Consider the following 26,054-nt stretch of genomic DNA (forward strand, 5'->3'; position numbering starts at 1 on the left):
AAGGCATAAGCTGTACCACCATTGACAATTTATCTTTAAGAGTCAGTCTCCAGGTGTATCCATCTAAAGATTTACTGCAGGATGATGCAGCTGAATGATGGCAGATGTTTTGAAGGTGGAAAATCTCATTAGACCCGTGTGTTTGTGTTTTTCAGTGTGCAAATTCAAAGCCCACAAACGCTGTGCTGTCAGAGCCACTAACAACTGTAAATGGACAACCCTGGCCTCCATAGGGAAGGACATTATTGAAGATGAGGACGGGGTGAGTTTGTTGAAATCTGACTTTTTTATTGAAAATAATGAATGTGTTAGACTTGATTTAGTACAAATTTGAATGCTTTTTAACTGCAAAGTTTGCATTACTTTCTGTAGAGACGTTTGTTTATGTTAGAATGATACTTTAGAGGCTTTTCCTTGAGCAATGAAACAAGAGAACAATGTATTTTTGTTGTTTAGACTGACATAGCTGATCCTAAATGTGTCACTGACACATAGCAGACATTAATATCAAACTTAAAGAAACTATTAAGCTTTGTGTGGTCATTGACGGTCAGGAGAGCATTACACTTGGTGTCTTAGATTTGATCTTATATTTTCCCTGACCTTAAGTAAGGTTGTGCAATCTGGACTTGTAATTAAACCCCTTCAAATTTGCGGCGGCCGGCTGTTTTCTACTTCACGGTGTACACGAGTACTGCGTGTGAGTGGCTGCACATGTGACATACCGATGGAAAGTTTAGATTATTTGGATTTGATTGATGCAAAGCTACAATGCTATGACCACAGCAAGCACAATCAGCACAAACAATGATCAAAGCAAATATTACAACACTGAGTCAGCTCACATATGAAAGATCATGTTTATTCACTGATCGACATCGACAGCGGTCTTGATAATGCAGCTCTGTAAAATGGCCCACGCCTAAATAATTATCTTCAGCATATTCCCACTGATTACTGTTGCTTCATTTAATGGAAGTTGGTCGCTGTTCCCAAGCTTTCATGTATTCTTGATGCAGTGATACCAAAATATAGCCAGCCATCTTAGCTTTTGAGTGACACCTCACTTGAGACATTAAGACTTCACATGTCACGTCCACGGGCTAATATAGCACTTGGGGAGACATAAGGCTTTGATCTGATGTCTTTTCCAGTTAATAGCTCTCAACTGTATCCGTCTACAGGCATCTGTTTACAAAAAGGCAAAGAAAGACTGATATATATCTTTTCTGACTGTTTGGTGAAAAAGTTTAGAGATTTCGCTTTTTAAAGGGAACAAAACTAAGCATTTATTCCATATGGTTCTAGAAGAACCCTGATTTTACTTTGGGTGTGCCATGGATAGGCATTTTAGACAAATTTACTGAAATTGTAAGTGGTTAACCTTAAAACTTGATTAATGTCAAGCTGTAAAAACAAGGACATGTCAAAGAGTGTCAGCCATACATTGAAATTGTCACAGAATCAGAAAGATACTTAAAGCTTGGGAAGATGTGGCATTTTATTGTTTTATGTTGTTTTTTTCAGGATGTTGTAATTCTGCTGATCAGGGGGGAAACTAGATCTATAGAAACTATACCTCTTGGCTTTGTTTCAAAGCAGGCAGTGGAAAAGTCTGTACCCTTTCTCCAATGGTGTATCTGTGTGTGTTCAACCAACAGATTGCCATGCCTCACCAGTGGTTGGAGGGCAACCTGCCTGTGAGTGCCAAGTGTGCCGTGTGCGATAAAACATGTGGCAGCGTACTGAGGCTGCAGGACTGGCGCTGCCTCTGGTGCAAAGCTATGGTGAGGCAACTGTCACAAATGCAGAAAATGTAGAAATACTTGATTTAACCCTGCTAAAATATGTTAGCATTTAAGCAGGGTAACGTTTGGACTAGAATATGTTCGAACATTTTAGACAACTGGAAGTCATATTTAGTGTTAAACTGCTTGATGCTGTTTCATACGTTGCTTGCAACGTGTATGTATTTTTGCTGTGTTTGTTAAGCATGTTGGAGTTGGGGAGTAAGATGGCGCCTGTTTCTGGCCACGCCACTGCTCGTCTCCTATGCAAAGCTATACTAATTGTTCATGTCATATATGTGGTCAAATCAGCCCGATTATCAAATGGATGCGTCTCTGCCATTTTTAGTTATGACCGTAGCTCTCTTTTTGGTATAAAGGAGTCTATGGAATCCCTCTTTTTTGACTGGGGAAAGTACAAACAAACTTTTCCTCCCCCTTTTGTTTGCTCACCGGACTCACCTGAGTACGTGTTGCTGTCTCGGGCATCGTGGAGGAAACAGAGGAAACAGAGGAAACGTGGCTCTAGGTCCGGCGTCCAGGTTAAACGCAGACGCGTTCCACATTTACGGACCGCCGGTCCGGATCACCGTGCCAGGTGTTTGCGGATAATTCCGCTCCTCGATGGGCGCTGTGATGGTGCGCCTTCGCCGCTTTTTTCCAGGTACCTCGCAGGTGTTTGGGACACAGTGCATCGTTGGGATTACGAGTGGTGGGATACTTCGTTATCTTGCTTTTCCCTGTTTACGGTATACACAAATCAGCTGTCTTACCGACCCAGCTGGAGACCACGTGACCAGATTTCTTGCCTTCGACAAATCCCGCTGTGTCCAGCAAAACCAAAGTCTGTGACGTCATCCTCGTCTCGACTCGGTCTTTTCAACTCCCGTTCCATTGCAAACAAATCATTTTCACTAAATGATCTTTTTAGCAGGCGAAACCTTGACTTTCTGTTCCTTACGGAGACTTGGCAGAGAGAAGGTGAGTTCATTCATCTAAATGAACTTTGTCCTGATGGATGCTCGGTCTTTGGGTTGCCCCGCCCCTCGCGTCGCGGAGGAGGCCTTGCGGTGGTATTCAGAGACAGTTCCACCTGCAAGATGATGAAAATGCAGACTTTCTCCTCATTTGAATCTCAGGTGGTCAAGGTGGGATCTACAGACTGTTTTTATTGTGTGCTGGTTTATCGCCCTCCTGGTCATGCTGCTGTCTTTTTAAAGGATTTTAGTGACTTTTTATCTTCAATAATAAAGTTAGAAAATGTTTTATTAATGGGTGATTTTAATATTCATGTTGACAACAGCACTTCTAGTGAAGCCTCTGAACTTTTAAACTTGACAGAAACTTTTAATTTTGAGCAGCATGTTTCTGGTCCCACCCACCAAAATTTGATTTGTTTTTTTCTCTTGGCCTAAATGTCGCCAATCTCTCTGTGGAGGACGTCCACATGAGTGATCATAACTGTGTTCTTTTTGATGTACTTTTTACCCCTGAACCGAAGCCCTCTGTGATTAGGTCTCAGAGGCGCATTTTCTCTGAGAATACAGCTGAAGGGTTTTCTTCAATATTCGATTCCAAATTGTTTGTTGACTGCCATGATGTGGACAGCTTTCTTTTTAGTTTTAATAGTCACTGTGAGGCCATCTTAGATCAGGTTGCTCCTGCCAAATCTAATCTGGTGACTAGGAAGACTACTTTTCCCTGGACCAACGACAATATTCGTGAACTAAAGCGAGTATGTCGTAAAACTGAGCGCTTGTGGAAGTCCTCTAAACTTGAGGTCCATAGACTGCACTTTAAGGAACTTATTTCCTCCTTAAATGAAATGATAAAGAATGCCAGATCTGAATACTTTCGTCAGTTGATAACTTTGAATAAGAAAAGACCCCAGGTTCTGTTTGACACCATCAAATCTATTGTATGCCCCGTCGCTCCCACTACCCCTGTTTTTTGCAAGGCAGACAGCAATGATTTTTTAAAGTCCTTCGTCTGCAAAATTCAGGACATTAAGGCTACATTTCCAATTAATTATTTGGGTAACACAGTTGCTGCTGAGCCTGTTGGTCAAAGTTGGTCCTCTTTTAAGTCTGTAACACAGAATGACATCTTAGCTTTGGTAACCAAGATGAAGCCATCTTTTTGTCCATCTGATGTTGTTCCTTTTGGACTATTTTTAAAAGTATTTACAGTCGTTGGCCCCTGGGTTACCAAGCTGATAAACATGTCACTGTCCTGTGGTGTATTTCCCAACTCTTTTAAACATGCTTTTATGGAACCGCTTCTCAAAAAACCTAATCTGGACCCCACTGTTCTAAAGAATTTCAGGCCTATCTCGAAACTTTCATTCTTGTCCAAACTCTTAGAGAAGGTGGTCGCAGAACAATTCACATCTTTTTTAGAGAACTCTGACATCTTTGACCCTTTCCAATCTGGTTTCCGCAAGCATCATTCCACGGAAACTGCTCTGATCAAAGTGTCAAGTGATATTATGATGTCTGCGGATGTTGGGAAATGCACTGTCTTAGTCCTGCTGGATCTCTCTTCGGCATTTGATACCATTGACCAATCTTGTTAACAAGACTGCGTGACCTGGTTGGTCTGTCTGGTCCTGTATTAGCATGGTTCACCTCATATTTGTCGAGTAGGACCTTTAGCGTCTCTGCAAACCAGTTCACTTCGGACTCTGCAGATTTGCTGTGTGGAGTGCCCCAGGGTTCTGTTTTGGGACCAATTTTATTTGTGCTCTACGTCCTTCCCTTGGGTAAAATTCTTCAGGGGTTTGCTGGTGTTTCTTATCATCTCTTTGCAGATGATATCCAGCTATACTGCTCTTTTAAGTCCTCTGAGATCCACAAACTGAACTCATTAATGAATTGCCTTGTGAGAGTAAAACAATGGCTCGGCGCAAACTCTCTGCAGTTAAACTCCGAAAAGACTGAGGTGCTGGTTATTGCCCCTGACAATGAAATCCCAGGAATCAAGCAATACTTGGGTGATCTGAGCTTGTCTGCTAAATCAAGCCTTAGAAATCTGGGCATTATCTTTGACATAGTGTGTCTGCTAGTGTGTCTTGTTCTGCCTCCACCTCTGGCACCCTCTATACTTTCATTACCCCCTACCCGAACCAGGGTTTGAATCCCATTCCCGCTTCTCTTACCTCTTTTATTTCTCCCCCTACCCGAACCAGGGTTTGCATCCCCACCCCGCTGTGACTGGTGTGCAGTTGGTGAGAGGCTGAGGTAGCTTGTGGCTGTAAAAAGATGGTTGTTGTGGTGTGAGGAGCAGATCTATATAGGGAGTATAGGGAATTACTCACTGAGTCTGGTCCTTTACTTTATTTTATTATTTATTTTTTCGTTAGCACAAGTTTCTTGTGTTTACCTTGAATAGGGATGGCTCATGTGATCCTGAAACATCCCATAGTTAAGCTGCTATAGGCCTAGACTGCTGGGGGGCCTCATCTGACACACCTTTCCTCACTTTACTCTCTTTATGTATATGTGATATTATTGTGGTCATTAACTCGTGTTTCCCTGTTCCAACAGATATCCTTTGAATGGTGTTACAGTGCCGCCGTCGCGGTGGCCCCCTGCCCCCCTCCCCATCCCCCCCCCCTTCCCTCCCCCTTTTTCTGTCTTCTCAAACCCCAGCTGGTCGAGGCGGATGGCCACCCTTCCTGAGTCTGGTTCTGCCAGAGGTTTCTTCCTGTTAAAAGGGAGTCGTTTCTCTCCACAGTCGCCTCAGGCACGCCGCTCAGGCCGGGAGATTGGACCGAAAAACAAAAAGTTTTCAGTGCAATCTGTTGGTTTTCTTAGCTAGGAAATTGTTTTTGAATTGGCTCTATATGAACGAATTGGATTATTTTATGAATTATGATTATTATTAATTAATTGAATTCCAATTGGCTTGAATTGGACTTACTATCTAAGTGCCTTGAGATGACATTTGTTGTATTTGGCGCTATATAAATAAAAATGAATTGAATTGAATTGAATTGACAGAGAGATGTCACTGGAGCATCATACAAAGCAGCTGACAAGAAACTGTTTTTATCAGCTCAGGAATATCTCAAAACTTAGAAGTTTTGTTTCCAAGAATGATCTGGAGTTGATAATCCATGCGTTCGTGTCTTCTCGTTTAGACTTAACCACAGCAGTGTGTTGGCTGTTTTTATGACCACTTTCTTTGTTTTATTTTTTTTTATTATTTTTTTTTTTTTGTTAATAACTGTATGTTTTTATTGTCGACTTTTATTGTATTTTATGTGCACTTCTTGTGAAGCACTTTGTGACCTTCATTGTCTGAGAAAGGTGCTATATAAATAAATATTACTTACTTACTTACTTACTTACTTACATGTGCATGTGTCTGAACAGGATGGGCTTTGAATTCTGATACTGAGGGGTTGTTAAAAGTGAACAGTGTTAGCAGGAGACTTCCAAACAGTGTTTAAGTCAGGTTTTAGGAGTATAAACTTTATTTATTTGTCTCTTTCTTTTCAATGATCATTCCAAAGCAGACATTATTGCGTTTTGACTGTAGAATCTTGTCTGTATGTTTTCTCCAGGTGCACACAGCCTGCATGGATCTGTACCCTCGCAAGTGCCCCCTAGGTCAATGCAAAGTCTCCATCATTCCCCCCACAGCGCTAAACAGCATCGACTCAGACGGTAGGCAACACACACATGCACAATAACCCGTGCAATCTGGCTGACTCACTCCAAAGGGTCAGCTGTTGATGCCAGTCTGCACCTGTGAGCAATCATTAAATCTCAGAAGCAAACACATGAGATTTCACCCCATTTGGTCAGCTGATGTCTTCTCTCCAACCTCTGACTTTCTACTCTGTCACATGGAAGGATGTTAGCATGGGGGAGGAAAGCTAGAAGGAGTGTGTCCTGATTCACTTTGATTTGGTCATGGCATGAGCATCTATTCAAGCACACATTTTATTTCCCTTTTGGGAACTGTTGTCATTATGTGATGAGCTTCCTGTTTCGAACAGGTATGTGTTACAGAAAAATGTTAATTTCTTTCTTGTGTCGTAAGGTGTTACAACAATAGCTCTAGCTAACAGGTTGACACACCTTTCCTAAAATAGATTATGTGACAAGAACATGTCATAACATTCTTCTTGTCATCCACAATAATGTGAAAAAGAAAGTAGACTCTTTCAGTTCTATGATGTTACGTAGCAGAACATAATAAAAATCATCTGGTTCACCAGGTCTTTAAATGAGATAAGTACATTCTGGTGGAGCATTCAGGTGTGCATTAACTCAATGCCAAGGGGGAAAGACATCAGCAATGATCTTAGAGAGGCAAGTGTTGCTGCTGATCAATCTGGGAAGGGTTATAAGCTCATTTCCAAACCATCATTCTACAGCTAGAAACTCGTCTGTGTGTGAGGTTGTATTTCTTTGGTCACATACCTTCCTCTGTGAGTGTGTTGGGGGGGGGCTCACTTTAAGCTCATTGTAGATGGAGATAAGCACCTGTGAGGCAGATTCAGATAAGCATGTGTGATTGGATTACTGTTGCCGGAGCCAGTTGCTGCATCTCACACACACACACACACACACACATGCAGTGCACACACAGCCCACTGAGTCTGTGAAAAGCTGGCATCTACTAATTGGTAGTTGGATGAAACAGAGGCAGAGAAAGGGAGGATGGGGCATCCAGATGAAAGGAGGAAGACAAGATAAGAGCAGAGAAAGCACAGAGCTTAAATGAGAAAGCAGATATATGCTTCATCTCTTTCTTTCTGTTCTTCAATCTCTTCGTATTTCCTCACGTGCTCTGGATCTTCTCTGTGTAAATCGGGGATGAGAGGACGGGGTGTTTGGTTGTAATTGGCTGGGGGGACACGAGCTGTAGCACGTGCCGTAGCACCGTGACTCTCCTCCTCTTCCTCTCCTCCCTCTTCTCCACTCACACTGCCTCTATCCATCCCTTCGTGACAAGAGAGTAGAGAGAATGAGGCAGAAAGGAAGAAAATCTTAGTGTAGATGGAGACATTTAAGAGCAGGATGAAGAGGTGAAGCAGGATGCAATAAAGGGAAAGAAACAGAAGGAGGCGACAACTTTGCCACACACAGACACACGTGTAAGATAGAAGCTTCAACAAACACAAAGCTCTCAACACCGTGGTGGTTCACAAGATTATAGTGTAAGCGCAGAAACCTGGTGTTTGCCTTACCTCCCACAGGTTAGCACGTGTTTATGGCATGTGTTATCCTCGCATTTATAATTACATCAGGACTCAGATTTGATGAGGTTGTGTTGCAATGAAAGTTGTTTTACGCCACCTGCTGAATCCTACACTGCTGTTCAGTGGTTTGAGATTGTAGAAAAATCTATTTCAGTCTCTCCAGACAAGTGATTTTTATCATGAATTATTTGCATTGCAGCTAATCAGTCTATTAATCAAAATATCAACATAAATTTGCTTTATGATCTCACTGTGAGAAACCTGGGTATCATGTTTGATGACTAGTTGTCCTTCTCTGATCTTGTTGCATTATCTCTTTGCACTTTATGACATAAGGAAAATCAGGTTGTACAGATAGGTCATCTTTTTCCTTGACTACTACAGTGCTCTTCTAAAGGTTCTCCCAGAATCCACAGTGAAACCCCTGATAGATGGTCCAGAACGCAGCAGTGGATCTGTTGTTGCATCAACCAAAAAGGTCACATGTCACTTCGTTGCACACTGAACTCCACTGGCTACCCATGAGTGCCTTAATCTCAACCGAATCAACTATTTAAAATAAACTACTACTATACTATCACATCTCAAACATAAAGTCCAGAAATAAGAAAAACACACCGAACAGTTCAATAGACTTGCAAAAATAAATGTATTTGTACATTCGTTTTGGTTTTTATTTGTTCAAATCGTTAAACAGCTTTTTTTCATGTTTCTTCAGGCTTCTGGAAAGCCACTTGTCCCCCATCATGTGCCAGCCCCCTCCTCGTCTTCGTCAACTCTAAAAGTGGTGACAACCAGGGGGTGAAATTTCTTCGACGCTTCAAGCAGCTTCTCAACCCGGCTCAGGTCTTTGACCTGGTGAACGGTGGGCCGCACCTGGGGTGAGGAACCAGCTGCACGTGTTCTCACGATCATTAAAAATAAGCAGGCATTCTGATAAATGATGTACTTATAATAGAAATCAGACCCCTCAGAGTAAGTAAGTGTGTGTCTCTGTCAGTCTCCGCTTGTTTCAGAAGTTTGATAACTTCCGGATCCTGGTTTGTGGAGGTGATGGCAGCGTGGGATGGGTTCTCTCAGAGATTGACAAACTCAATCTACACAAACAGGTAGTGCGCACAATACAAAGCTGTTAACACATGTTGGATAGAAAATCCTGTGGTATTTAGTGCAGAAATTGTCAGATTGGAATATTAGTAACCAGCAAATAGAACATAATTGTTTTTGTCTGCGGTTGAGCTTTATGCCTTTCCCCCTGGTCAGCGTACATAAAAACTGAAAGTCACAGATACAGAATGTCAAATAAACCCTCTATGCCTTTCAGTGCCAGCTGGGGGTGTTGCCCCTGGGCACGGGCAACGATCTGGCACGGGTGCTGGGCTGGGGCCCGTCATGTGACGACGACACTCAGCTGCCCCAGATCCTGGAGAAGCTAGAGAGGGCCAGCACCAAGATGCTGGACCGCTGGAGCATCATGACCTACGAGATTAAGATCCCACCCAAACACAGCTGCCCCACCACGCCTGAGGGAGCTGACAACTGCCAGGTACTCGCAGGAGTTGACAGATAATCACACGCATCAGCAGACATATTCAAACACAGCAGGGTTTCCAGACAGACAGAGTCGGTAGGAGAGGGTAGACCCTGACTATTTTAATTCAGCTTCACCTCAGCTCTGTTTCACAACTGGATAGAGAAAAACAAATATCTCCACAAGTTGAAAATGTAGGTCTCGTTTAACGTATTTCTTTTTGTCGTATATTCTCTCTGCAGTTTCATATTTCTGCCTATGAAGACTCAGTAGCTGCTAACCTCACAAAGATCCTCAACTCAGAGCAGCACTCTGTGGTAATCTCCTCTGCAAAGTAAGTGTTCTTCAGAACCACTGTGACCCGAAACATAGTAAAATGACCAAATCTAGACTAAAATTGAGTCTTCCTAAACATATCTGCAGCAGCTTTCATTTAATTTTTTACATGGATACATTTGAAAAGCTGATTTATCTCTGAAGTCCAGATAATCTGCCCATGGCTTTTAGGATATGCAGGTGAAAACGACACTTATATCAGGGAGCATAGGTTAATATATCCCACTGAGACGATTCAACATATATGTGTATTTCCTTTTTGAATCTGATGCAACATGATCCGATCAGGTTTTATATGATGCCCCTGTGAGCAAATCAGACTGAAACATTGAAATGTCTTAAGTATGTGACAACTTTACTTGAGACAGATATCAAATATTTGGATCACTTTCTAGCATTATACTGAGTCACTTGTAATATTGAACTAAGCACACAAGGAAACTTACACCTATCGGCAGCATGTATTGCTGACACAGCACCAGATATTTTGAGGATAGGCAGAGAGCTTTATACAGGGAAAAATTGTTCAAGTTAACAGATGCAAAATCAAGATGACAAGGCAGGTGTGGGTGGTGTTCTTCTTAGTATGTTCCATTTGAACTCCAATTCTTTTTAATTTTCTAGTTAAACATAAAACCAACTAGCTGGCATGGCCAGTAAGAAAATTCTGCATTTCTTTATGCCTTGCAACTTAAACAAGGTTAATTTGAGAGTGACGTCTTTCCCAGCTAATAGTTTCGGCATCAGAGGTGAACGAAACGCAGCATTAGCAGTCCATCAATTCTGTTCAGTTCTATTAAATTCAGTTAGATTAATTTAATCATCTGTTTTCTGTACCCACTTAATCCAATTCAGGGTTGCAGGGGGTCTGGAGCCTGCCCTAGCTGCTATTGGGCAAGAGGCGGGGTACACCCTGGACATGTCGCGTGTCACTCATAGGGCCACACACAGACAAACGAGGCAAACAACCATGTGTGATCACACGCACTCCTAGGGACAATTTAGAATAACCAGTTAACCTAACATGCATGTTTTTGGATGATGGGAGGAAGCTGGAGTACCCAGAGAGAACCCACACGTGCACAGAGGGAACATGAAAAAAATTAAATCATACTTTTATTATTCCCTGAAGAGAAATTAAATTGCTGTGGTATAAATCATTCTTAAATATATACTTGTGAAATATATGCTGTCATTATAGATAGATAAAAAAATAGAATTTGAAAAAAGAACAGCTGACAAACATTTAGAAAGCTGAAGCATAGGAGAGAGGAGGGTGTGGCAGAAATCTTCAGAGATCACCATGACTGGACAGGGGTGTTGTTTTTGTAGCTTGGCAACAACTGAATTGATGTTGTCACACACAGCGTTGGCAGGTAACACAGGTGAACTTTCTCAGTCGACAACATGGACAGAAACTCACAGCCAACAGTTCAACATCTCCCTGCAGTCTTTGCCGGCCCATATGGTGTTACAGCTGAGCAAAGAGGTGTCAGAGTTCTCCCTGCAGCCAGTGAAACATATATTGCCTTTCTGATATTTCCCCTGCATTCTTGTCAAGGCTCCAAGCTCATCCATTTTATCCGCCAATGATGTCACACTTTCCATGATGATCAAGGGAAAATGCTTTAAACTTTCTCCCTTTTTATGCCTGTTTGTCCACAACATTTATTTTTCAACTCATCTGGATTTTGGGTCTCATTAGAGGCATTACGTGCACTTTAGAAAGCTCAATCAACTGCTCTAGCATGCAAACAATTTTTCGGTTGTCAATGTTATGCACCATAAAAATGTGTAAGAGTTACCAGCAGAAATTATTCCAGCACCACAGCATGGAAAAACCAACAAAATTTTCACAGAAAAAACCTCATTGGAAAACCTCAAGAAGATGCAAAGAAAGACACTGCAGCAGGCTGCCATTAGTGCAACGCCATCCTCGAACAATTACTTATTGATTACCATCAGTGTGGTTCGGCCCAAAATCAATTCACTAAACGAAACTCCAGTAATTCCAGTTAGCTAAGTGGATACGCAGCCCTCTAACATCTTTCTTTCTGCCCCTCAGTTTGCACTCCACAAAATTAATTCACTTCTGTATCTCATCAGTTTTGCTGTTGGTATTCTACCATTCAGGAAAGATGTATTTTCCTGATGAAGGCAGTGTAGTTACCTTACTAGATGTGAGTTGCATGGCTAGATGCTACAGTTTGCATGTTCAATGCAATGCAAATGTGCTCTTTTATTTCTAATTTTAAGGAGTTCGGGATGGTGTCACACAGTCAAGATTTCTGACAAACATTGAAATTATTTTAACACCACAGTTTAATGCAACATAGTTCTCAGTGCCTTCAGGTAGTTTGAGCAGGTTTTTGCACACTTGAATTGATTCTATTTCATTCTCTAAGTACTCCTGGCAAAAATTATGGACTCACCCTCACCACAATTTGAGGAAAGTTTTTTTCTACTTGATCATAAAAAATTTGAGGCATAGTAATGTTTTACAGACCCTGGATTTTCAGGTATTTAATAAAATAGTTTTGGCCATATCTGTGTTTTCTTTATATTTTCTACAAAACAAAAAAAGCTGAAGGAACAGCCTTTTTTAAAAGACAACCAGCTCTTCTCACACAATGAAATGTTTTCTGTTTTTTAGGATCCTGTGTGAAACAGTAAAAGATTTTGTTGCCAAAGTGGGGAAAGCGTACGAAAAAAGCACAGAGAACGCTGAGGAGTGCGACACAATGTCTCTGAAAGTAAGCTTAAAAAATGAGCCTGTGCCGAAAGACAACTTCCTTTTTTATTGAACTTCTGCTCTTTTGCTGGTCTCTGACCACTGATGCAACATGCCATCCAGCTTCCCTGAGTGTCTTTTCCCCTCCGTTCCCATTAGTGTGCCATCCTGAACGAGAAACTGGACTCCCTCCTCCACACCCTCAATGCAGAGTGCGCGCCTCTGCCTCTGCTTCCCCACTCCACTCCTCCTATTGTAGAGGAAGAGCAGGAGGAGGACGAAGAGGAGGAGGAGGAGGAGGAGGAGGCCAGTGAGGAAAGCCTGACGGAGCCGAAGGGGAAGCTGGAGGAGGAGGAGACGGAAAAAGGAGTGGGGCGAGGGTCCCCACACCAGCTGTTTAAAAGCAGGGAGCAGCTGATGCTCAGGGCCAACAGTCTGAAGAAAGCTGTCCGGCAGATCATAGAGCAGGCTGTGAGAGGTACATGTACTGTGTTATAGGAGGAGCCGGTTTACTGAACTTTTAATGTGAAGGAAATCAATAAAGGACTATTTCAGGCTGACATATGTTTGAGGTATTGTTTTGAAATGACAGGAGGCATGGTATACTTTCCTCATCCCTCTTGTGCTTGCTCTGTTCAGTGGTTGATGAGCAAAACGCCCACACAGACGACAGCGAGCTTCCGTCTCCCTTGGAGTTCAGGAAGGACAGCGAGGAGGAGAACAGAGACAGCGAGAAAGATGAAGACACCAAGGAACTGGAAGCAGTGTCCTGTAAGTGTTTCGGCTTCAGTTTACATGACCTGTCAAGCTTGTTTCTCCTCCCATGTCTGGGGCCTGCTTCCAAACCTTTTACCTGCTTGGCCTTGATACATTCCGGATTTAATTGAACTTTCCTATCCTTGGCTATTGAGTTGCCTTTTCTTTCCTTTAAATATTGGTATAAGGTTTGAGAGAGTTGAAGTTGGTATGTGCCCTCTGTCAGCCATTGATTCTTAAAGTATTGGAGGAGATTATTACACTCAGGATTCAAATGTTGCCACCTTGTGGTTGTTGCACTCCCTGCATCACACAGATGCAGACACATGGCTCATGGAAAAAAGTTCTGCTGACGTACATCATGTTTCCTGTCATAAATAAACTCAGGGATTAGAGCTAAAAGTGAGTGCAGAGACTCTTCTCTCCTGTGACATTCCACCTCTTCCCTCAGGCTTCCCTTTATATGTCTTGATCTTCAGTTTCTACATGAGATTTTGGCAACAGTGAACCTCTTATATAATAAACGAGCAGAACTGAAAACATGATGGCAGGGCCATGATTGAGTTGCACAGTGCACAGTTGCTTGTATCCATTGGTGCTGCTTTGTATCTGGATGCACAGGCAGGTTACTGTGAAGCATCGGAGTCTCGTGGATCGTCCACAGGATGTGTTATTGTCTCAGAAGGCAGAAGTTCTTCCTGTTTATTGTGGAGCTGCTTCCTTCCTTCCACACATTTTCCAGCAGTTAGAAGACAAGGAGGCATCAGTCAAACCTTCTGCTTTGTGTCCTCTCCCTGTTTCCTAGTACTGCCTCCTTACACATTTGTGACCTGGAAACAAAAATTCTGAACACGAGGAGTTGTTACATGTGGTCTGGTTCCCTGACAGAGGATGCACATAATGACACATTGAGTCACTGACCAATTCAGATGCAACTGAAGTAAAACTTTTAAACAAAAACACTTCAGTAGATTTGTGCAGATATCAAGTCTGACATGGCTGAAGACCTGAAAAAATATCTAAACTGTCAAGCTGGGCAGCCATTTCATGAGCAAACAAAGAACCCACTTTAATTTAAACTGTGAAGTACAATTACCTGGGTGAGAGATGTGGCTTTGTTATTTATTGATTTATTTTTTCTTAAGGTGGATTCGTAAATTGTCTGTTGTTGTTGTATTTTTTTTGCAAATGATTTGTTGTCCAACCCTTTGTTGTTTATTTCTGCATAGTCAGTTTCTCTGAACTGACAAAGTTTATGGCCTTTTTCACTTTTTTTCTGACCATAATTTCAGAACTGATACACCAAATAAAACATCTTTTCTTTTCCTTGGTTTCTCCCCACAGAACATTATTTTGGGAGGTTAAAAAAGATGTATAAAAGAAGTCCAAATGGTCCATAGACATCTCAACAAAAATAAGGTTAAAGTTGGTTAAAAAATTAAAGTTTAGTAGACATCTAGGCCTATTTGAAGATGCTGATTATATGTTTAACCAGTTACCAATCATATAAATATTATTTGCCTACCTGGGAATTGAACTCCTTTACCTTACAAGTGCTTGTCACTTCACTACTTACGAGCTTAAAGGGCCATGCAATATCATCATCATCATCATCACTGTATTGCTGATTTCAGGAGACATTCTCTTTGTGGAATAGTCGACGCTGTAATTCCTAAATCATGCTACACGATTGCCTTTTTTTTCATATTTATATTCAAATGATGCGTCTTGTACCCCGGCTTCCTCCCACTGCCCAAAAACATGCATGTTAGGATAATTGATGTCTTTAAACTCTCCCTAGGAGTGGGTGTGAGGTGTTGGTTGGTTTTGTGTCTTGTTTGTCTCTGTGTGGCCCTGTGATGGACTGGCAACCCATCCAGGGTGTTCCTGGCTCCCACCCAATGGCAGCTGAGTTGGGCTTCAGCCCCTTGCAACCCTGAATTGGATTAAGCGGGTATAGAAAATAGATGGATGGTATGATGAAGCGTCTTAAGTCATTATGTAGTTGTAGGTCAACTTCATAAAACAGATTATTATCTATACACGCTGTGCAACAGAAGCTTCTTCAAGCTTTATTACACCCCATGGGGAGGTTAGAGGCTTTGTATCACATGAAAAGGCATTATATTTAGCACCATCTGTTGTGTTGAACCTCAGAAGCCACACAAATGTGTAGAGGAAAGACCTAAAAGTTTTCTTTGTTTGTGTCCAGCTGCCAAGAGTCCCTGTTCTCCGACGGAGAGGAGGGTGAGCCGCAGCACACAGTCCTACGGCTCTTTCACCATCACCCCCTTCACCACCAGCAAGGAAAACCTTCCTGTGCTCAACACTCGCATCATCTGCCCTGGTAAACACACACACACACACACACACACACACACACACACACACATAAGCGAAGCCTCATTACATTACATCAACAAGGGTACAGTCGCTCAGATGCTGCAGTTCAGTGCTGTGTGACAGATGTGCGATGTGTGTGTGCAGGCTTACGGGCAGGGCTGGCTGCCTCTATAGCTGGCAGCTCCATCATTAGCAAGATGCTGCTGGCTAACATCGACCCATTCGGTGCGACACCGTTCATCGACCCTGACCTCGACTCGCTGTGAGAACCATTTCTCTTTTATTGCCTTCCTCTGTCTTCATCACTGTATTGACTGGGTCTAGGGCGTTTCTTAATTTTTCTCTCTCTGTTCAGTACATTTACACATCTGTGTCTTTCTCTCTGGTTCTTCTTGGCATACTTGTCTACAAACTTACGGACTTTCTGTTTTTCTGTGTGGCTGTGTCTTCACCCAGAGAGGGCTACATGGAGAAGTGTGTTATGAACAACTACTTTGGTATCGGCCTGGATGCCAAGATCTCCCTGGAGTTCAACAACAAGCGAGAGGAGCATCCAGAGAAATGCAGGTGAGACAGTTTCCGAATATCCAGGAATCACTTGGTCAATCTTCCAGCAGATGTTCTCTTGAGCTGAGTTGAGAAAACAACATATTTATGTCTTTTTAGTTTACAAAAAAAAGGGGAAAAAAATTTGTTTCTCTTTTCCTGTATACTGTTGATCTCACCCTCTGCACCTTCCTTACACAGAAGTCGTACCAAGAACATGATGTGGTATGGGGTTTTGGGCACTAAGGAACTTCTGCAAAGAACGTACAAGAACCTTGAGCAAAAAGTCCAACTGGAGGTGAGAAAAAGCAGCAACAGGCATTTAAAATCTTGCAAACCGAAACAGATTTTACCAAAATTGGTAGACCCTGCAGTGGATGAAAACTTCAGTTACTCACGGAATCAGCGTTCGCCATTGGAAAGGCACCGTTCTCTGGAAGAAGGCGTGTGTGTTCTTTATGGCTGAGATTAAAAACTTACAGAGCTTGTCACTCTTGTGTCAGAAGTGAAAACTACTGTGACCATAATCAGTAATACATGTTTTATGGCTCGTTCTTTTGGATTTTAAACAGTCCGGAAAGTTGATTGAAGGAAGCAACCAAAGGTGTAATGTTGAAGAAACCTGGTTATTTTGTGTCTTTCCCAGTGTGATGGCCAGTACATCCCCCTGCCCAGCCTTCAGGGGATTGCAGTGTTGAACATTCCCAGCTACGCGGGTGGAACCAACTTCTGGGGCGGCACCAAGGAGGATGATGTGAGTACATTCACAGTCCATTAGATGTTCACCATGAAACGACTCCAGCGTCATGCTCTATCCGCTTTCATGCCCTTGGTAGGCAACTCAGATCACTTCTACAGAGGAAGAGGGATGTTTTCCTCCTCAGGGAAGAAACTGGCCAGACTCCGGGACCTTTTTTTTCCCTCTATTGTTAACTAATGAATGACAGTGTGGATGCTGGTTTGACATGACCCCACTGGCCTGGAGGGGGGAGTGCTGAAGAGATATGTGTGCTTGTTTGTTTAAGGCTGAGAGCACAACGGCTGCTGAGCCATTACAGTGTCAGTTTGCACATACACCCCTCAGTGAGGCCCTGTGAAGGACACATGCATACAGTTTTGTGTCTGGTGTTATGTAACTGCTACCCTGGAAAGAAGGAAGTAAAGAATGGAGAGAGCATGTAGATTGAAATAAAGGCTTTTTCTTTGCCTTGAATGATTTATAGACAGCTATAGCTGCTATAGCTCAGCTGCTGATCTTGGTTTCTCTGCACACATCACTGATACAAAATATGAAGATTTATCGAGCTTCAGTCCTGGATCAGCATCTTCCACTTATTTCCAAATGTGTCCATCTAGTGGCTGAAGCCCCATAAGGCACTTCACAGCCATCTCTTTGCAGTATTTTCTGCAATTTTTCTCTGTTCTCTGGTGCAGGTGTTCAATCTTTAAACTTCTTGGCCACTGTTTGCTAGTACAGATCAGTATGAGACTTGTTGGATCTTATCTTTAATAAAAAAATTTAATTCAATACTTTATTCGTTGGTTTAATGTAGAAGCGTTCAATCAATATTCTGTCCCACATCAACTGATAGTAATTGCAGGTATTCATCGACTCCAGCTCTTATCAGCATTTATGTAAAAAACAACTTGTTGTCCTCAGAGCTCTGAGGGTAAAGACACCACTATCAGCAGTGAGAAAGGATTTTATGACCTTCAGTTTGCAGATGTAGCCATGTTTAAGAAAGCTGTGTCTACACCCTAATCCAATGTCAAAAGGCTTTAACAGTGTCATCAAAATCTACACGTACAACACAGAACTGCACACACCTCTAACGAATTTCATTTTGATACTGTGCAGATCTTCTGTGCTCCATCATTTGATGATAAGATCCTGGAAGTGGTGGCTGTTTTTGGGAGCATGCAGATGGCCGTGTCCAGAGTCATCAAGCTGCAACACCACCGCATAGCACAGGTGAGGGAATGCAACAGTAACAGCATGAAGTAAAAAAATATATACCAGAATCTGTGTGCCTGATCTGAGCCTCTGCCTGAATCAGTGTCGAACGGTGAAGATTACCATCCTGGGTGATGAGGGGGTACCCATTCAGGTGGACGGCGAGGCCTGGATACAGCCGCCGGGAGTCATCAAGATCCAGCACAAGAACAGAGCACAGATGCTCACCAGAGACCGGGTGAGGAAGATGAGTGGGTCTGGAGATCATAGTAATACAGATGATGGACTTTGATAATCATTGATAATCATGCATGTTTCATTTTTAGGATGCTCACCCTTTATATGCTTCTACTTGTCCTACAGGCGTTTGAAAACACACTGAAGTCTTGGGAGGACAAGTTGAAATACGATAAGCCTCCTTTGCGGCCTCACCTCTACCCTCAGCAGTCTGTGGATCTGGCCACAGAGGAGGAAGCTACCCTGGTGCAGCTGTGCGCCCGAGCTGCAGAGGAGCTCATCACAAGGTAAACCAGCTCTGTTATGAGTATCAGCTATCAACTTACATGCCAACATGCATTACAGACTGAATCAAGCCCGCTGACTGTACTTTGTCTAAACACAGGATATGTGAGGCTGCAAAGACCAACGGGCTCTTAGAGCAGGAGCTGGCTCATGCTGTTAATGCTGCATCTCATGCAATCAACAAAACCCACCCGAAGTTCCCAGAGGTGAGCCATCAACACAGACTTGACCACATACTATTGGTTTAAAGTTGCACGTGACGGAATGAGCTGCGTTTTGAAGTTAAGACAAGTTTAAACCGACAGCAGCAGTTTCAATCCAGTTACACAAAAACTGAAGAAAGCTTTTATATTGTTATTTATGCTCATATCCATCCCTGGTTTGGATCATTTAACTCTGTATGTCTGTGTGGTATGATCAGTAAGTGGCATTATAGGCTACATTACAGGAGGAAAAACTAAACCGAATCAGAAACTCAATTTGAAATGATATTTTTTAATATATGTGTTATTGCATTGTGTTTCACAGCTTTTTGATTTACATGTCACATTGTCACACACGGCATGAGTTTTTATCTGCAGACAGTTTGATTGTTCATATTAAACCCCAGTTTTAGCTGAAGCTATGCTGTTAAACAGCTGTTTTATAAACTATTAGTGCTTCATTCATTGATCATATAGTGTGATATACGGCATCATACTAAATAACTGTTGTGTTCCTTCCCCAGAGCCTGACGAGGAACACAGCTATTGAGGTGGCCAGCACTGTCAAGGCGCTCTACAATGAGACCGAGTCTCTTCTGTTGGGCCGAGTCTCTCTGGTCAGTTCTGAAATGGATCGTTTATCATTCATTGGATCAACAATACAACAGCATTAAGTAAAAATGTTTTCTTTTGTATTTACTGTAAGTTGACTTGCTTCCTCCACTTGCAGCAACTGGACCCGCCAGAGGAGGAGCAGCTATCCAGTGCCCTGCAGAGTGCGGAGTTGGAACTGGGAAAACTAGGAGAAATCCCCTGGCTCTACCACATCCTGCAGCCCAACGATGAGGAGGTAAGCAGCTGCAAAATACACACACGTGTGCACCATTGTCTCTCACTACTTGCTCACAATATAACTATTATATGTATATATATATATATATATATATATATATATATACACATATATATATATATATATATATGTATATACACATATATATATATAAATATATATGTATATGTATATACACGTGTGTGTGTGTGTGTGTGTGTGTGTTTTTGTACAATGATGTGAATAAGTAAATTAACATTTATGCAGATATATATGCATAGATTTATTTGGGGGGCGAGGGACCATCTCCAGTTGAAAACCATATTTTTCACCTGCTAAGAAAATAATTAAAATTGAAAAAAATATATACCAGCAAAACAATTGTTAATTAAATAGCAGGAGAAAAATTTGGGAAAATGGATCACAGAAATTTTGGAAATTCTATTTTCTCACTTTACTTCAAGATGTTCCATTGATCTTCATCTAAGTTACGACTCCAGACACTTAATACTGAGTCATCATATCATTTACGTAGTGTTCTATAACATAGGCCTGCACACAGCTTCCTACTATCAGGCACACTAAAACATTGTGATCAATGTTTGTCATTTGTATTTATTATGTAAGGGTGCTATCTTGGCCTGGTCACTCTTGGAAAGTAGATTTTACACGCCAATGGACTTATTGTTGATTAAATAAATCATTGAATCGGTGAGAGCCTTGAGCTTGTTTTCCTTCAATGACGGTCTTGTTGACAGATAACGAGAGACAGCATTCCTGTTTTTCCTCAGTTTAGTTTCAGTTGCATTCACTGGAGCAAACCCAGCATCACAGAGATGGCTGAATCTTCAGTTTTGACTTTGATTCAGAATGACAATGGAGATGCATGCTGTGTGCAAGCAGAAACAAAGTATTTCACTTATCTTAATATTCCAGCAAGTGTCCAAATCACCAGTTTCTGTGTGAAGCTGTTTAATGATTCCAGCTACAGTCCTTGTGACGGTCCCAAATATGTCTAGCAATAATTTCACTCTTCAGTGCAACCCTAACGGTTTCACTGTCAGCTCCGGTAACTGCCCTCGTACTGGTGGAGGGATCTCTGTAAGGTCCCAACAACAGTCCAGAATTATCACCAATAAAATTGGTGCAAATTTTTGCAGCCTTGAGTGCAGCACATGCTTAGAAAATTAGCATGTTTACTCAAGTGTTTACTATTGCTGCTGGGTAGAGGAGGTAAATATCCACAACTACAGCACCTTACCTCTGCATAACAGAGGGGTAGGGCTAACATAATAATTGGGCTTAGGCCTTAGATGAAGATCATATTTCATTTTTCAATTATTGTCATCAAAAACTGTTTAATTCCAAAGTGTTCACATCTGGTGTACTGCTGTTGTTCAATGTATGATCCAGGTAACGAGAGAGTTGAGTAGCTAAATGAAAGGCTATAGGTTGACTGTGCTTATGTACCAGGACCACTCTCTGGGTTACGGCAAGAGGAACAGTCGCAGCAGCATGTTTCGCATAGTACCCAAGTTCAAGAAGGAGAAGGCTGCCAAGAAGACGAGTCCGCAGTCAGGTAGGACTGTGCCCACTTTGCCCCTCCGCACTGGGCACACAGAGTGTATAAATCTGCTCAGAATGGGGAATCGGTCAGCGTTTAGTGTCAGTCAGTTGGAAGTAACTGAAAACTGACTGTCCCTAAAGTTTACGTGCACAAAAACATTTGTGCGTCTGCCATCAAGGTTACACCCTCACCGCCATCACCGTACACGTCATGCATTAAGGTGTTACCGCATTGTGAGTAGAAACGCAAAGAATGGGTGTGTGTTTGAGGTGTTACATCCCACAGTCTGAACAAAACCATCAACTTGCACCCCCTCCCCTCCATTCATGCTCCCATCCAGCTGTGAACATGTGTCCAAAAGGAACAAAGTCAGGAGAAGAACAAGTCTGTGCAGCGTGGAAAATCCTACACAAATAAGCCGTAATAAAGTAGTCATTCCTTTAAATGAAGCAGAAAGCCAATATCAGATTTCAAGATGACTAGTATGGCACTAAGTACTTAGTGGGCGTATTTTTTCTACATAATATGAGAAAGTATGAGCCCTTCCTGCTTTGTTGGGCTGAACTTCCTGCAGACCACACAGGCTTCCGCCTCCCTGTATTTCCTACTTCTTCCGTGTGTTCTGACAATGGTCTATGAAATGCATGCCCCCCCATCTAAGTCTTTCCCGAACACCACAGGCCTTGTTCTTACCAACCTTTGGCCTTTTCATCCTCCTTCCTCCTCCGCCAGCTGCCGCCACTGCTTTCTCTCCTACTTTCCTCTCTGATGCTCTCCCACCTCATAATTTACCACAGTTTGTGCCCATGTGTGATGCTGTGCGTGTGAGGACATATTCACATCTGTGTGAGAAAGAGTGTGTGTGAATGTGGGTGAAAGACTCAGGTGAAGTGGTATGTGCCAGTGGGTGTGGATACCTGTGAGGCGCTCTGAGCCTCTCTCTGCTCTGCTTTGTATGGATGTGTGTGTGTATGTAGTGGAGAGATGGGGCACAGAAGAGGTGGGCATCTGGCTGGAACAGCTGAGTCTGGGGGAGTACAGAGAGACCTTCATCCGGCACGACATCCGAGGGTCGGAGCTACTGCACTTGGAGAGGAGAGACCTGAAGGTACGAACACGTTCTCTCCCACACACACCCTTAGTGAATCTGTGTGAAACCTCTCCTCCAACCCACAATCAGCTCTTTCTTTCTTTCTGTGTCCTCTCGGTGTGCCACGTGCGTCTCTTTTGCCCTGTAACCTGTTAGATGTCTCCCTGTTTTTCCACCTCTCGTGCTGCGCTGCATCGCTCTGCTTGGCTTCTACTGTCTGATGGTTGCTTGGTGAAAAGGACTTACTGTAACCCACTAACACTGTGTATCTGCTTAAGAGAAGGGAAGCCTGCTACAGGACAGGGAGGGGCCCAAAGTGAAAGGTCTAAACTGAGCTGGGCTGGTTGTAGATTACCTAAAGTTCAGTGAGGCATCCAGTTTACTTGGGATGTTTATACTGGCTCAGTTGGATGAAATTTACTTTAAGTATTGTGCAACGGTCTTCATCCACCCCTCATTTCTTTTGTTTCCAAGCAGACAGATTTCCTTGGAATCTTTTAAAGTAGTCTTGAGCAATAGTTCCGTTTCAAAGTTTCTCTTTGGACATTGGCTGCTATTTCACTTATTTTCAGGCACCTCCTTGTACCTGACCACTTTCAGAGAAATGTCTTTTATTTGTTGTTTTGTTTGTTAAACCACTTAGCACCAACCTATGAATCATTCACGCATAAAATAGGTACCAAACCCAAGGGATGAACCAGTCAGTGGGGTTACATGGGACTATAAACGATCAGATTTATGGCTAAATTACAATAAGACTGAATTATTAAGTTCATGTAGACACCTTAATCTGACAAGAAATTGGGTCGAATCAAATTACTCACGATCGGATTAAGACCCAGAGATAACTCGGTTGAAAGTCACACTAAACGTGCTTGTAGACGGTGAAGCACGTGGTGAATTTCGAATTTGCGTTCTGCGCATGCTTGAGGTTTTTTCCCGGGGTCGTGAACCGGACGTCAAAGGAGACGATATTATTATTGTTGTCGCCGCCGTCGGAAAGAAACAAACAACGCGATGGAGAATGCGCCGTTGTGCATCGCATTTGTACAATAACCAGCTCATCACAAACGAAATGTAGAGGGACGTAGCTTCATCTTGCTCTTCGTTCGCCATCTTTCTAGAATGCCTGAGTTTGTTGTTGTTGGTGGTGGTGGTGAAGTGGCTCTATTAGCAATAGTTGAAATGGGTAAAGCGCCACCTATCGTACCGGGGTATGGCATGCTTTGTGCCAATGATTCCATTTATTCACCGCCATGTATACTTGGAAAATTGCCCTTGTTCAAATAAGGAGCATAACCCAACTATAGCTATAATCGAATTAATCTCATCATGTAGACCCACTGAATGTTGTGTCTACACATAACAGGCAACTTAGCAAAGAACCAATTTTAAATTGTATCTCGCATCTGTATACTTTGTTCCCATTTCTTTAGGTGTATCTACAAAAATAGCCAAAGAAAAAAAAAATAGCCAACTCAGTTTTGACATAAATAGTATTTTTGCACCAACAAAGTGATTCCTAAAGAGCTGTTAGCTGAAAACTTGGCATATCTCAGCATGGTGTGCACTATGTCTTTGAAAAAATTTGGGGAAACTTGACAAGTGGAGGACAAAAGAAGAAGTGTCAAGCCTAAAGAACTATCTACAGCAGATGAACAGTATATGAAAGTAACGTCCTCAAGAAATAGGAAATCAAATCCAGCAAAGACCTGACACAGGAGCTGAGAGATGCATCTGGACCTTCAGCTGATCCATCTGCTGTTGGCCCAAGCCTCATCAGAAATGGGCTCCATGGAAGGGTGGCTGTCAAGAAGCCGTTCTTAAGGAAGGGAAACAGGGAGAAAAGGCTGAGCTGTGCCAAAGGACACAAGAAGTGGGCTGAAAATCAGTGGCAGCAGGTCTGATGGAGGGATGAATCCTCCCCAGAGCCCGGAGCTCAACATTACTTAAGCAGTGTGGGATCATCCTGACAGAGAACGGAACAAAAGGCAGCCCACATCCAAAGAAGAGCTTTGGGATGTCCTTCAAGAAGCCTGGAGAACTATTCCTGAAGACAACTTAAAGAAATGACAGAAACCTTGTCTAAGAGGGTTCAGATTGTGTTGGAGAATAAAAGTGCTCATACCAAATATCTAAGCTTTTTAGAACTGTGTTTTTTCATCCATCCATAATCTTCCGCTTCTCCGGGGGTCGGGTCGCGAGGGCAGCAGCTTAAGCAGAGAAACCCAGACGTCCCTGTGTTTTTTCATTATGTACTGTGTTTACATTTATGTTTCCACATGTCTGAACCTATTTCCCATTTTCCCAAGAATAAAGAAAAGAGGAATGACTCAAGACTTTTGCACAATACTGTAAATTTCTTCTAGTCTGTGGGACTTTTGTGGATTTCGTTAACTCTGACGTTGTCAGCATATGTTTCCAGTGTGACAAGAACAATGTTGGAAGGATGAGGAAAACATGGGTGCAACTAAAGGGAGCAGCAGACCTATACAGCCTTCATATTACTTAAAAATAAGCTCCCCTTTGAGAAAGAACAAACATTATGTGGCATTTACAGATACCTCTGTAAGGAACTATATTTTGTACCATGTTTTCTTCTACCACAGTATTATTGTGCATGCCCAGCTTTGGAGTATTTGTATTAAAAAGGCAGGACTCTTTTCAAGTTTCAGATAATGTCACCAGTGTAAAAACACCATTAAATAATATAGTCCTATATACTGGATTTAAAATAAAACTTTGAAAGTGATGAAAAACATTTGAATGTGACATAAATTAAAGACTGTCAGAACAAGGTGCAAAAAATCAAATTGAGATCAAATTTCAACATAGTTCAAGTTAAGGATCCCTTAACTAAAAATCACCTTAAGTCTTCTCTTTAGAATTTGTTTTTAGATGTACTTAAGTTTTCGCCTTAGCTTGACGTTTTATCTAAAAAAAGTTCTAAAATATTAACTAATGATCCTGGTAACCAACTGAAAGAAAAAACAGTTAGTTACCTCAAACAGACGGCACACACATCATGATTCAAGCGCTCAAAAAGCAAGAAGGTGAATGAACTGGCAGAAAGAATCAGCTTCAGGAAACATCTGTTTAGTTTGTTTTGATGTAAATAAAATAAATTATTTAAAATGTCTTTATTTTCATGGCATGGTCATATCGACCTAAAGAAACTCTAAAACAAATCACTACACAAATTTAGTACAAAACATTTATGGATTTTCTCTCTCAGAAATAGTTTGTCATCAATAATTTGATCAAATTTCAAACTTATTTTGTGATCTATTTGCTAGAATGTCCAAGATACAGTGTTTGTATATCTGTGGGACTAAAATTCAATTAAAAATCACCTCCTCTGGGGGGAGACCCTGGGACAGACTCAGCACATGCTGGAAGGATTATACAGTATATTCCATCTGGCCTAGGAATGCCTGGGGATCCCCCAGGAGGAGCTGGAGAGTGTAGCTGGGGAGAGGGATTTCTGGGTCTCCCTCCTGGAATGGTTGCCTCTGGGACCTACCCTAAGATAAGTGGAAAATAATGGATGTATGGATGGGATTAAAAGACGTTTACAACAGATTAGAAGAACACAAACATGCGATTTGTACAGGTTATGTCAATTATGTTATGACCAAACAC

The 26,054-nt window shown here is 42.1% G+C and overlaps 1 protein-coding gene across 3 annotated transcripts in view; it reads left to right on the forward strand.

Annotated features, from left to right (window-relative positions):
• dgkh (diacylglycerol kinase, eta) overlaps window positions 1-26,054 on the forward strand; it is a 79,810-nt gene that overhangs the window by 47,004 nt on the left and 6,752 nt on the right. For all 3 annotated transcript variants that reach the window (XM_075480165.1, XM_075480163.1, XM_075480166.1), the window contains 23 exons: window positions 156-262; window positions 1,662-1,787; window positions 6,355-6,457; window positions 8,720-8,882; window positions 9,002-9,110; window positions 9,326-9,547; window positions 9,775-9,866; window positions 12,522-12,621; window positions 12,759-13,077; window positions 13,239-13,370; window positions 15,568-15,702; window positions 15,843-15,960; window positions 16,155-16,265; window positions 16,446-16,542; window positions 16,891-16,998; window positions 18,103-18,216; window positions 18,302-18,436; window positions 18,562-18,722; window positions 18,821-18,926; window positions 19,448-19,540; window positions 19,654-19,773; window positions 21,229-21,334; window positions 22,300-22,430. In XM_075480165.1, coding sequence (XP_075336280.1) covers window positions 156-262; window positions 1,662-1,787; window positions 6,355-6,457; window positions 8,720-8,882; window positions 9,002-9,110; window positions 9,326-9,547; window positions 9,775-9,866; window positions 12,522-12,621; window positions 12,759-13,077; window positions 13,239-13,370; window positions 15,568-15,702; window positions 15,843-15,960; window positions 16,155-16,265; window positions 16,446-16,542; window positions 16,891-16,998; window positions 18,103-18,216; window positions 18,302-18,436; window positions 18,562-18,722; window positions 18,821-18,926; window positions 19,448-19,540; window positions 19,654-19,773; window positions 21,229-21,334; window positions 22,300-22,430 — 3,008 coding nt within the window. The remainder of the gene's footprint in view (window positions 1-155; window positions 263-1,661; window positions 1,788-6,354; window positions 6,458-8,719; window positions 8,883-9,001; window positions 9,111-9,325; window positions 9,548-9,774; window positions 9,867-12,521; window positions 12,622-12,758; window positions 13,078-13,238; window positions 13,371-15,567; window positions 15,703-15,842; window positions 15,961-16,154; window positions 16,266-16,445; window positions 16,543-16,890; window positions 16,999-18,102; window positions 18,217-18,301; window positions 18,437-18,561; window positions 18,723-18,820; window positions 18,927-19,447; window positions 19,541-19,653; window positions 19,774-21,228; window positions 21,335-22,299; window positions 22,431-26,054) is intronic.

Source organism: Odontesthes bonariensis, chromosome 12 (assembly GCF_027942865.1).
Source record: "Odontesthes bonariensis isolate fOdoBon6 chromosome 12, fOdoBon6.hap1, whole genome shotgun sequence".
Classification (NCBI taxonomy): domain Eukaryota; kingdom Metazoa; phylum Chordata; class Actinopteri; order Atheriniformes; family Atherinopsidae; genus Odontesthes; species Odontesthes bonariensis.